The 11,110-nt window shown below is 61.3% G+C and overlaps 2 protein-coding genes across 2 annotated transcripts in view; one reads left to right on the top strand and one right to left on the bottom strand.

Annotated features, from left to right (window-relative positions):
• The first annotated feature begins 1,599 nt into the window (after positions 1-1,599).
• The window catches only part of TAF1C (TATA-box binding protein associated factor, RNA polymerase I subunit C), a 29,659-nt gene continuing 20,148 nt past the window's right edge, over positions 1,600-11,110 (top strand). Inside the window, exon 1 of the mRNA XM_075581287.1 lies at positions 1,600-1,754. Within this exon, the coding sequence (XP_075437402.1) occupies positions 1,644-1,754 (111 nt within the window). The 5' untranslated portion in view covers positions 1,600-1,643. The remainder of the gene's footprint in view (positions 1,755-11,110) is intronic.
• On the bottom strand, positions 2,309-8,535 carry LOC142475368 (uncharacterized). Its single transcript, XM_075581281.1, has 8 exons — positions 8,285-8,535; positions 6,251-6,404; positions 5,714-5,824; positions 4,490-4,585; positions 4,108-4,197; positions 3,727-3,939; positions 2,902-3,012; positions 2,309-2,344 (listed from the first exon to the last, which is right to left on the bottom strand). Exons 1-8 carry the CDS (start codon positions 8,533-8,535, stop codon positions 2,309-2,311), a joined length of 1,062 nt encoding a protein of 353 aa, XP_075437396.1.

The following is an 11,110-nucleotide window of genomic DNA, read 5'->3' as shown; positions in this document are numbered from 1 at the left end:
CTTGATTGGTGGGTAGGAAGGTGCTGCCTACATGCCCAGGCCCTGATTGGTGGGTAGGAAGGTGCTGCCTACATGCCCAGGCCCTGATTGGTGGGTAGGAAGGAGCTGGCTACATACCCAGGCCCTGATTGGTGGGTAGGAAGGTGCTGCCTACATGCCCAGGCCCTGATTGGTGGGTAGGAAAGTGCCGCCTACATGCCCAGGCCCTGATTGGTGGGTAGGAAGGAGCTGCGTACATGCCCAGGCCCTGATTGGTGGGTTGGAAGGTGCTGCCTACATGCCAGGCCCTGATTGGTGGGTAGGAAGGCGCTGCCTACATGCCCAGGCCCTGATTGGTGGGTAGGAAGGTGCTGCCTACATGCCCAGGCCCTGATTGGTGGGTAGGAAGGTGCTGCCTACATGCCCAGGCCCTGATTGGTGGGTAGGAAGGAGCTGCCTACATGCCCAGGCCCTGATTGGTGGGTAGGAAGGTGCTGCCTACATGCCCAGGCCCTGATTGGTGGGTAGCAAGGTGCTGCCTACATGCCCGGCCCTGATTGGTGGGTAGGAAGGTGCTGCCTACATGCCCAGGCCCTGATTGGTGGTAGGAAGGTGCTGGCTACATGCCCGGCCCTGATTGGTGGGTAGGAAGGTGCTGCCTACATGCCCAGGCCCTGATTGGTGGGTAGGAAGGAGCTGCCTACATGCCCAGGCCCTGATTGGTGGGTAGGAGGGTGCTACCTACATGCCCAGGCCCTGATTGGTGGGTAGGAAGGTGCTGCCTACATGCCCAGGCCCTGATTGGTGGGTAGGAAGGAGCTGCCTACATGCCCAGGCCCTGATTGGTGGGTAGGAAGGCGCTGCCTACATGCCCAGGCCCTGATTGGTGGGTAGGAAGGTGCTGCCTACATGCCCAGGCCCTGATTGGTGGGTAGGAAGGTGCTGCCTACTTGCTCGGCCATGATTGGTGGGTAGAACTGCAACATAACAGGGATACAGGGAAAGGTCACAGACCAAGTTGCAACAATTCTCCTGCAAACATATTAACCCCGGATTCCAGAGGTGCTGGAACCAAGCACAGACACACACACATGCATAACACACACACACACACACACACACACACACACACACACACACACACACACACACACACACACACACACACACACACACACACACACACACACACACACACACACACAGACGCATAACACACACATGCATAACACACACACACACACACACACACGCACACACACACGCATAACACACACACACACGCATAACACACACACACGCATAACACACACACATGCATAACACACACACATGCATAACATACACACATGCATAACATACACACATGCATAACATACACACACACACACACACACACACACACACATGCATAACATACACACACACACACACACACACACACACACACACATATGCATAACATATATAACCCACATAGCATAATACACTGTAATATTGACAGGTAGGGGTACTGGCAGGCTTAACCTTTAATATGTACCCCTACGGTCACAGTGACCCATTACAGTGATAGGTGGGCCGATGAACCCACTGCAGGGGATTCCAAGATTACAAAGGGTGTGTGATTGTTTCCCTGTCTCCCCCAGGTTCCCGGTGCTCAGGGGATGGACTTGTTTCGTGTTGGGGAGGAGGCTTCATGTCAGAGAGGAGAGAGAGTCATCCTGGCCCGGTGTATGAGAGAGGGGGACCCGTCACACTGCCTCATTACTACACAGGTGTGTGTGTGTGTGTACAATCCTCCCCAGCCCGTGTCTCCCCACTGCTGGATGTAACCTCCCCAGCCTGTGTCTCCCCACTGCTGGATGTAACCTCCCCAGCCTGTGTCTCCCCACTGCTGGATGTAACCTCCCCAGCCTGTGTCTCCCCACTGCTGGATGTAACCTCCCCAGCCTGTGTCACCCCACTGCTGGATGTAACCTCCCCAGCCTGTGTCTCCCCACTGCTGGATGTAACCTCCCCAGCCTGTGTCTCCCCACTGCTGGATGTAACCTCCCCAGCCTGTGTCTCCCCACTGCTGGATGTAACCTCCCCAGCCTGTGTCACCCCACTGCTGGATGTAACCTCCCCAGCCTGTGTCTCCCCACTGCTGGATGTAACCTCCCCAGCCTGTGTCTCCCCACTGCTGGATGTAACCTCCTCCCCAGCCCGTGTCTCCCCACTGCTGGATGTAACCTCCCCAGCCTGTGTCTCCCCACTGCTGGATGTAACCTCCCCAGCCTGTGTCTCCCCACTGCTGGATGTAACCTCCTCCCCAGCCCGTGTCTCCCCACTACTGGCTGTAACCTCCCCAGCCTGTGTCTCCCCACTGCTGGATGTAACCTCCCCAGCCTGTGTCTCCCCACTGCTGGATGTAACCTCCCCAGCCTGTGTCTCCCCACTGCTGGATGTAACCTCCCCAGCCTGTGTCTCCCCACTGCTGGATGTAACCTCCCCAGCCTGTGTCTCCCCACTGCTGGATGTAACCTCCTCCCCAGCCCGTGTCTCCCCGCTGCTGGATGTAACCTCCCCAGCCTGTGTCTCCCCACTACTGGCTGTAACCTCCCAGCCCGTGTCTCCCCACTGCTGGATGTAACCTCCCCAGCCTGTGTCTCCCCACTGCTGGATGTAACCTCCCCAGCCCGTGTCTCCCCACTGCTGGATGTAACCTCCTCCCCAGCCCGTGTCTCCCCGCTGCTGGATGTAACCTCCCCAGCCCGTGTCTCCCCACTGCTGGATGTAACCTCCCCAGCCTGTGTCTCCCCACTGCTGGATGTACCCTCCCAGCCTGTGTCTCCCCACTGCTGGATGTAACCTCCCCAGCCTGTGTCTCCCCACTGCTGGATGTAACCTCCCCAGCCCGTGTCTCCCACTGCTGGATGTAACCTCCCCAGCCTGTGTCTCCCCACTGCTGGATGTAACCTCCTCCCCAGCCCGTGTCTCCCCACTGCTGGATGTAACCTCCCCAGCCTGTGTCTCCCCACTACTGGCTGTAACCTCCTCAGCCCGTGTCTCCCCACTGCTGGATGTAACCTCCTCCCCAGCCCGTGTCTCCCCACTGCTGTATGTAACCTCCCCAGCCTGTGTCTCCCCACTGCTGGATGTAACCTCCTCCCCAGCCTGTGTCTCCCCGCTGCTGGATGTAACCTCCTCCCCAGCCCGTGTCTCCCCACTGCTGGATGTAACCTCCTCCCCAGCCCGTGTCTCCCCACTTCTGGGTGTAACCTCCTCCCCAGCCCGTGTCTCCCCACTGCTGGATGTAACCTCCCCAGCCCGTGTCTCCCCGCTGCTGGATGTAACCTCCCCAGCCCATGTCTCCCCACTGCTGGATGTAACCTCCCCAGCCCGTGTCTCCCCACTGCTGGCTGTAACCTCCCCAGCCCGTGTCTCCCCACTGCTGGATGTAACCTCCCCAGTCCGTGTCTCCCCACTGCTGGAAATAACCTCCCCAGCCCGTGTCTCCCCACTGCTGAATGTAACCTCCCCCCCAGCCCGTGTCTCCCCACTGCTGGATGTACCCTCCCCAGCCCGTGTCTCCCCACTGCTGGATGTAACCTCCCCAGCCCGTGTTTCCCCACTGCTGGATGTAACCTCCCCAGCCCGTGTCTCCCCACTGCTGGATGTAACCTCCCCAGCCCGTGTCTCCCCACTGCTGGATGTACCCTCCCCAGCCCGTGTCTCCCCACTGCTGGATGTAACCTCCTCCCCAACCCGTGTCTCCCCACTGCTGGATGTAACCTCCTCCCCAGCCCGTGTCTCCCCACTGCTGGATGTAACCTCCCCAGCCCGTGTCTCCCCACTGCTGGATGTACCCTCCCCAGCCCGTGTCTCCCCACTGCTGGATGTAACCTCCTCACCAGCCCGTGTCTCCCCACTGCTGGATGTAACCTCCTCCCCAGCCCGTGTCTCCCCACTGCTGGATGTAACCTCCCCAGCCCGTGTCTCCCCACTGCTGGATGTAACCTCCCCAGCCCGTGTCTCCCCGCTGCTGGATGTAACCTCCCCAGCCCGTGTCTCCCCACTGCTGGATGTAACCTCCCCAGCCTGTGTCTCCCCACTGCTGGCTGTAACCTCCCCAGCCCGTGTCTCCCCACTGCTGGATGTAATCTCCCCAGTCCTTGTCTCCCCACTGCTGGATATAACCTCCCCAGCCCGTGTCTCCCCACTGCTGAATGTAACCTCCCCCCCCCCCAGCCCGTGTCTCCCCGCTGCTGGATGTACCCTCCTCCCCAGCCCGTGTCTCCCCACTGCTGGATGTAACCTCCTCCCCAGCCCGTGTCTCCCCACTGCTGGATGTAACCTCCCCAGCCCATGTCTCCCCGCTGCTGGGTGTAACCTCCCCAGCCCGTGTCTCCCCGCTGCTGGATGTACCCTCCCCAGCCCGTGTCTCCCCGCTGCTGCATGTAACCTCCCCAGCCCGTGTCTCCCCACTGCTGGATGTACCCTCCCCAGCCCGTGTCTCCCCACTGCTGGATGTAACCTCCTCCCCAGCCCGTGTCTCCCCACTGCTGGATGTAACCTCCTCCCCAGCCCGTGTCTCCCCACTGCTGGATGTAACCTCCTCCCCAGCCTGTGTCACCCCGCTGCTGGGTGTAACCTCCCCAGCCCGTGTCTCCCCACTGCTGGATGTAACCTCCTCAGCCCGTGTCTCCCCACTGCTGGATGTACCCTCCCCAGCCTGTGTCCCCCCGCTGCTGGCTGTAACCTCCCCAGCCCGTGTCCCCCCGCTGCTGGCTGTAACCTCCCCAGCCTGTGTCTCCCCACTGCTGGATGTAACCTCCCCCCCCAGCCCGTGTCTCCCCACTGCTGGATGTAACCTCCCCAGCCCGTGTCTCCCCGCTGCTGGATGTAACCTCCCCAGCCCGTGTCTCCCCACTGCTGGATGTAACCCCCCCAGCCCGTGTCTCCCCACTGCTGGATGTAACCCCCCCAGCCCGTGTCTCCCCACTGCTGGATGTAACCCCCCCAGCCCATGTCTCCCCACTGCTGGGTGTAACCTCCCCCCCAGCCCGTGTCTCCCCACTTCTGGGTGTAACCTCCTCCCCAGCCCGTGTCTCCCCACTGCTGGATGTAACCTCCCCAGCCCGTGTCTCCCCACTGCTGGATGTACCCTCCCCAGCCCGTGTCTCCCCACTGCTGGATGTAACCTCCCCAGCCCGTATCTCCCCACTGCTGGATGTACCCTCCCCAGCCCGTGTCTCCCCACTGCTGGATGTAACCTCCTCCCCAGCCCGTGTCTCCCCACTGCTGGGTGTAACCTCCCCAGCCTGTGTCTCCCCACTGCTGGCTGTAACCTCCCCAGCCCGTGTCTCCCCACTGCTGGCTGTAACCTCCCAGCCCGTGTCTCCCCACTGCTGGATGTAACCTCCCCCCCAGCCCGTGTCTCCCCACTGCTGGGTGTAACCTCCCCAGCCCGTGTCTCCCCACTGCTGGATGTAACCTCCCCAGCCCGTGTCTCCCCACTGCTGGATGTAACCTCCCCAGCCCGTGTCTCCCCACTGCTGGATGTACCCTCCCCAGCCTGTGTCCCCCCGCTGCTGGCTGTAACCTCCCCAGCCCGTGTCCCCCCGCTGCTGGCTGTAACCTCCCCAGCCTGTGTCTCCCCACTGCTGGATGTAACCTCCCCCCCCAGCCCGTGTCTCCCCACTGCTGGATGTAACCTCCTCCCAGCCCGTGTCTCCCCACTGCTGCATGTAACCTCCTCCCCAGCCCATGTCTCCCCGCTGCTGGATGTAACCTCCCCAGCCCGTGTCTCCCCACTGCTGGATGTAACCTCCCCAGCCCGTGTCTCCCCACTGCTGGATGTAACCTCCCCAGTCCGTGTCTCCCCACTGCTGGATGTAACCTCCCCAGCCCGTGTCTCCCCGCTGCTGGGTGTAACCTCCCCAGCACGTGTCTCCCCGCTGTTGGGTGTAACCTCCCCAGCCCGTTTCTCCCCACTGCTGGATGTAACCTCCCCAGCCCGTGTCTCCCCACTGCTGGATGTAACCTCCCCAGCCCGTGTCTCCCCACTGCTGGATGTAACCTCCCCCCCAGCCCGTGTCTCCCCACTGCTGGATGTAACCCCCCCAGCCCGTGTCTCCCCACTGCTGGATGTAACCTCCCCAGCCCGTGTCTCCCCACTGCTGGATTTAACCTCCCCAGCCCGTGTCTCCCCACTGCTGGATGAACCCTCCCCAGCCCGTGTCTCCCCACTGCTGGATGTAACCTCCTCACCAGCCCGTGTCTCCCCACTGCTGGATGTAACCTCCTCCCCAGCCCGTGTCTTCCCACTGCTGGATGTAACTTCCCCCCCAGCCCGTGTCTCCCCACTGCTGGATGTAACCTCCTCCCCAGCCCGTGTCTCCCCACTGCTGGATGTAACCTCCTCCCCAGCCCGTGTCTCCCCACTGCTGGATGTAACCTCCCCAGCCCGTGTCTCCCCACTGCTGGATGTAACCTCCCCAGCCCGTGTCTCCCCACTGCTGGATGTAACCTCCTCCCCAGCCCGTGTCTCCCCACTGCTGGATGTAACCTCCCCAGACCGTGTCTCCCCACTGCTGGATGTAACCTCCCCAGCCAGTGTCTCCCCACTGCTGAATGTAACCTCCCCAGCCCGTGTCTCCCCACTGCTGGATGTAAGCTCCCCAGCCCGTGTCTCCCCACTGCTGGATGTACCCTCCCCAGCCCGTGTCTCCCCACTGCTGGATGTAACCTCCACAAAGATCTCCCAGATCCTGCGGTTACAGCCTCTCTTTTCCACGTCGCCACCACACATTCCCTCATCCCATCCTCCCCAGCCCGTGTCTCCCCACTGCTGAATGTAACCTCCCCAGCCCGTGTCTCCCCACTGCTGGATGAAGCCTCCCCAGTGATCCCCAGGTCCTGCGGTTACAGCCTCTCTTCTCCACGTCGCTCCCACACATTCCCTCATCCCATCCTCTCCATCCCGTGTCTCCCCACTGCTGGATGAAGCCTCCCCAGTGATCCCCAGGTCCTGCGGTTACAGCCTCTCTTCTCCACGTCGCTCCCACACATTCCCTCATCCCATCCTCTCCAGCCCGTGTCTCCCCACTGCTGGATGAAGTCTCCTCAATGATCTCCCAGGTCCTGCGGTTACAGCCTCTCTTCTCCACGTCGCTCCCACACATTCCCTCATCCCATCCTCTCCATCCCGTGTCTCCCCACTGCTGGATGAAGTCTCCTCAATGATCTCCCAGGTCCTGCGGTTACAGCCTCTCTTCTCCTTCTTCACGTCGCTCCCACACATTCCCTCATTCCATCCCGTGTCTCCCCACTGCTGGATGAAGCCTCCCCAGTGATCTCCCAGGTCCTGCGGTTACAGCCTCTCTTCTCCACATTGCTCCAACACATTCTCTCATCCCATCCTCCCATCTTACTTTTGGTCGTCGTCTTGCTCTTTTGTTATCCAGTGTAATCCAGTCGAGTTTCATCTTTGACAATGCCGTATACTTGTGCTATGTCCGTCCAATTTCTTCACCTATGTGATAATGTCACAGACTATTGTTTGTTTCTGAACCCATTCATTCTCTTTCCTGTCACACCACTCCAGGACATCTCTACTACTTGTCATTGCAATTTAGGGTTCCCCATCTGTACGTGAGCACGGGCAGGATACACTGGTCAAAAACTTCCCTCTTAATTCTTTCGAGGAGTTTCCACTGTGCCCGGTTTCTTCCAAAGATTGTGAGTGGTGTTTGCTCAGCCACCGATTCCAGAGAAGAGGGTCTTTTCTTACACTCCACCTCGTTATACTCTCCTGTTCATCTTATTAGAAAGATTCCCATCCACTGATACTTGCTGGTCAAGGTAGACATCGTTCTCCACTTGTTCCATTTATTTGGATCTTTGTACAGAGGAGACATTTGTTGAACATCACTTTGGTCTCGCTGAGGTTGACATGGTGACGCACCTTCTTTCTAACTTCGACACTCTCTCTGGTTATTTGCTGCTGGAGGTTTTCTTCTGCACGTCTGCCAAAATAACAATGTTGTCTTCAAATTGTACAGTAGGTGACACAAGTATTTTCGGTTGATTTTGATTCCTTTCTCTTAGTTCAGTGTTGCTGGGAAAAGCTGTGGTGACATGGTGACCCCTGTGTCAAACACCATAGATAATCCTTATCTTTCTGGCATCTTCATGCAACCTAATGGTTGATGCGGCATTCTCGTAGATGTTCCTTATAATATAAATATATGCTTTCCCAACATGGTGACTTCTTAATGCATTTACAGTACAGTATCTATTATTTCTAAGCTGAGTGGGAGACCGTATACTCCGGGACATCTCTTCTTGTAGGACTGTGAGGTCCGCTGTGCTGTAGCCACTTGGGAAACCCTGCTTGCTCTCCAGGCTCGGGGCAAAGGCCGAGGTCTGCTGCAGCCAATTAGTGAGTATCTCGTAAACATCTTGTAAGTGATTGGACGCAGACTGACCAGGCCGGTGTCTCCTTTCCGGTGGATGGGGATAATTATGGCATTTCTCCATTATTCCGGCGTTTTCCTGTTCTTCAAGCCGCATGTGATGGGTTTGTTAGTGTTTTTTCTACTTCTTCCCCCGCTTCTTCCAAGCTTTCAGGTGTAATCCCGATTTCCCCGCGAGCCTTCCCGTTCTTCATCGATATTATTCCCTTTGCCACTTCTTCTTCTGGAAGAACATCGTTGGTGGTTTCTTCTCGCTCTTCCTCTGCTTTATCGTGCTCCCCGCGCTCTCCGTGTTCCCTGGGCTCTCCGTGCTCCCCGCGCGCTCCCCGTGCTCCCGTTCCGTTTCTTGTTGCAGTGCTTCACTCTCTCATTGCTGATACATTTTTTTTCCACCTTGGGTTGTCCATTTGCGGATGGTCTTGCCCAGCGCTGCATGGTCACATGACTGTGCCCTACGGGGGAGGGAGAGAGAGCGCTCTGACCGTGCCCTGCGGGGGAGGGAGAGAGAGCGCCCTGACCGTGCCCTGCGGGAGAGAGAGAGCGGCCTGACCGTGCCCTGCGGGGGAGGGAGAGAGAGCGCTCTGACCGTGCCCTGCGGGGGAGGGAGAGAGAGCGCCCAGACCGTGCCCTGCTGGGGAGGGAGAGAGCGCCCTGACCGTGCCCTGCTGGGGAGGGAGAGAGCGCCCTGACCGTGCCCTGCGGGGGAGGGAGAGAGAGCGCCCTGACCGTGCCCTGCGGGGGAGGGAGAGAGAGCGCTCTGACCGTGCCCTGCGGGGGAGGGAGAGAGAGCGCCCTGACCATGCCCTGCGGGGGAGGGAGAGAGAGCGCCCTGACCGTGCCCTGCTGGGGATGGAGAGAGCGCCCTGACCGTGCCCTGCTGGGGAGGGAGAGAGCGCCCTGACCGTGCCCTGCGGGGAGGGAGAGAGCGCCCTGACCGTGCCCTGCGGGGGAGGGAGAGAGCGCCCTGACCGTGCCCTGCTGGGGAGGGAGAGAGCGCCCTGACCGTGCCCTGCGGGGGAGGGAGAGAGAGCGCCCTGACCGTGCCCTGCTGGGGAGGGAGAGAGCGCCCTGACCGTGCCCTGTGGGGGAGGGAGAGCGCCCTGACCGTGCCCGTGCCCTGCGGGGGAGGGAGAGAGAGAGCGCCCTGAGCGTGCCCTGCGGGGGAGGGAGAGCGCCCTGACCGTGCCCTGCGGGGGAGGGAGAGAGAGACAGCGGCCTGACCGTGCCCTGCGGGAGAGGGAGAGAGAGACAGCGCCCTGACCGTGCCCTGCAGGGGGGAGAGAGAGCGTCCTGACCGTGCCCTGCGGGGGAGAGAGAGAGCGTCCTGACCGTGCCCTGCGGGGGAGGGAGAGAGAGCGCCGTGTCCTGCGGGGGAGGGAGAGAGACCGCCCTGACCGTGCCCTGCAGGGGAGGGAGAGAGAGCACCCTGACCGTGCCCTGCTGGGGAGGGAGAGAGCGCCCTGACCGTGCCCTGCGGGGGAGAGAGAGACAGCGGCCTGACCGTGTCCTGCGGGGGAGGGAGAGAGAGCGCCCTGACGGTGCCCTGCGGGGGAGGGAGAGAGAGCGCCCTGACCGTGTCCTGCGGGGGAGGGAGAGAGAGCGCCCTGACTTTGCCCTGCGGGGGAGGGAGAGAGAGCGCCCTGTTCGTGCCCTGCGGGAGAGGGAGAGAGAGCGCCCTGACCATGACCCTGCCCTGCGGGGGATGGAGAGAGAGCGCCCTGACCGTGCCCTGCGGGGGAGGGAGAGAGAGCGTCCTGACCGTGCCCTGCGGGGGAGGGAGAGAGAGCGCCCTGACCGTGCCCTGCGGGGGAGGGAGAGAGAGCGCCCTGACCGTGCCCTGCGGGGGAGGGAGAGAGAGCACCCTGACCGTGCCCTGCGGGGGAGGGAGAGAGAGCACCCTGACCGTGCCTGCGGGGGAGGGAGAGAGAGCGCCCTGACCGTGCCCTGCGGGGGAGGGAGAGAGAGCGCCCTGACCATGTCCTGCGGGGGAGGGAGAGAGAGCGCCCTGACAGTGTCCTGCGGGGGAGGGAGAGAGAGCCCTGACCGTGCCCTGCGCGGGAGGGAGAGAGAGAGAGCCCTGAACGTGCCCTGCGGGGGAGGGAGAGAGAGACGGCGCCCTGACCGTGCCCTGCGGGGGAGGGAGAGACAGCGGCCTGACCGTGCCCTGCGGGGGAGGGAGAGAGAGCACCCTGACCGTGCCCTGCGGGGGGGAGAGAGAGAGACCCCTGACCCTGTGCTCCCCCCACAGTTCTCGGTGTACATGATGGATGAGCGGGGGGGGGGGGGGAGACAGACCCCTGTGTGGGGGGGGGAGAGAGAGACCCCTGACCCTGTGCTCCCCCCACAGTTCTCGGTGTACATGATGGATGAGTGGGGGGGGGAGAGAGACCCCTGTGTGGGGGGGGGGAGAGACCCCTGACCCTGTGCTCCCCCCCGCAGTTCTCGGTGTACATGATGGATGAGCGGTGGGGGGGGGGGAGAGAGAGACCCTTGACCTCTGACCCTGTGCTCCCCCCCGCACTTCTCGGTGTACATGATGGATGAGCGGGGGAGAGGGGAGGGGAGAGAGACCCCTGACCTCTGACCCTGTGCTCCCCCCCGCAGTTCTCGGTGTACATGATGGATGAGCGGGGGGGGAGGGGGGGAGAGAGACCCCTGACCCTGTGCTCCCC

The sequence above is a fragment of the Ascaphus truei genome, unplaced genomic scaffold (assembly GCF_040206685.1).
Source record: "Ascaphus truei isolate aAscTru1 unplaced genomic scaffold, aAscTru1.hap1 HAP1_SCAFFOLD_1195, whole genome shotgun sequence".
Lineage (NCBI taxonomy): Eukaryota > Metazoa > Chordata > Amphibia > Anura > Ascaphidae > Ascaphus > Ascaphus truei.
Note: the sequence above shows the minus strand (reverse complement) of the source record. Positions and strands in the feature narration are given on the sequence as shown.

Coding starts and splice junctions, on each gene's coding strand:
- LOC142475368 (XM_075581281.1), bottom strand. CDS start 8,535: ATGCGGCTTGAAGAACAGGAAAACGCCGGAATAATGGAGAAATGCCAT. Junction 3,940..4,107: donor GGGAGATTACATCCAGCAGT/GGGGAGACACGG, acceptor GCTGGGGAGGTT/ACATCCAGCAGTGGGGAGAC. Junction 3,013..3,726: donor CCAGCAGTGGGGAGACACGG/GTTGGGGAGGAG, acceptor CGGGCTGAGGAG/GTTACAGCCAGTAGTGGGGA.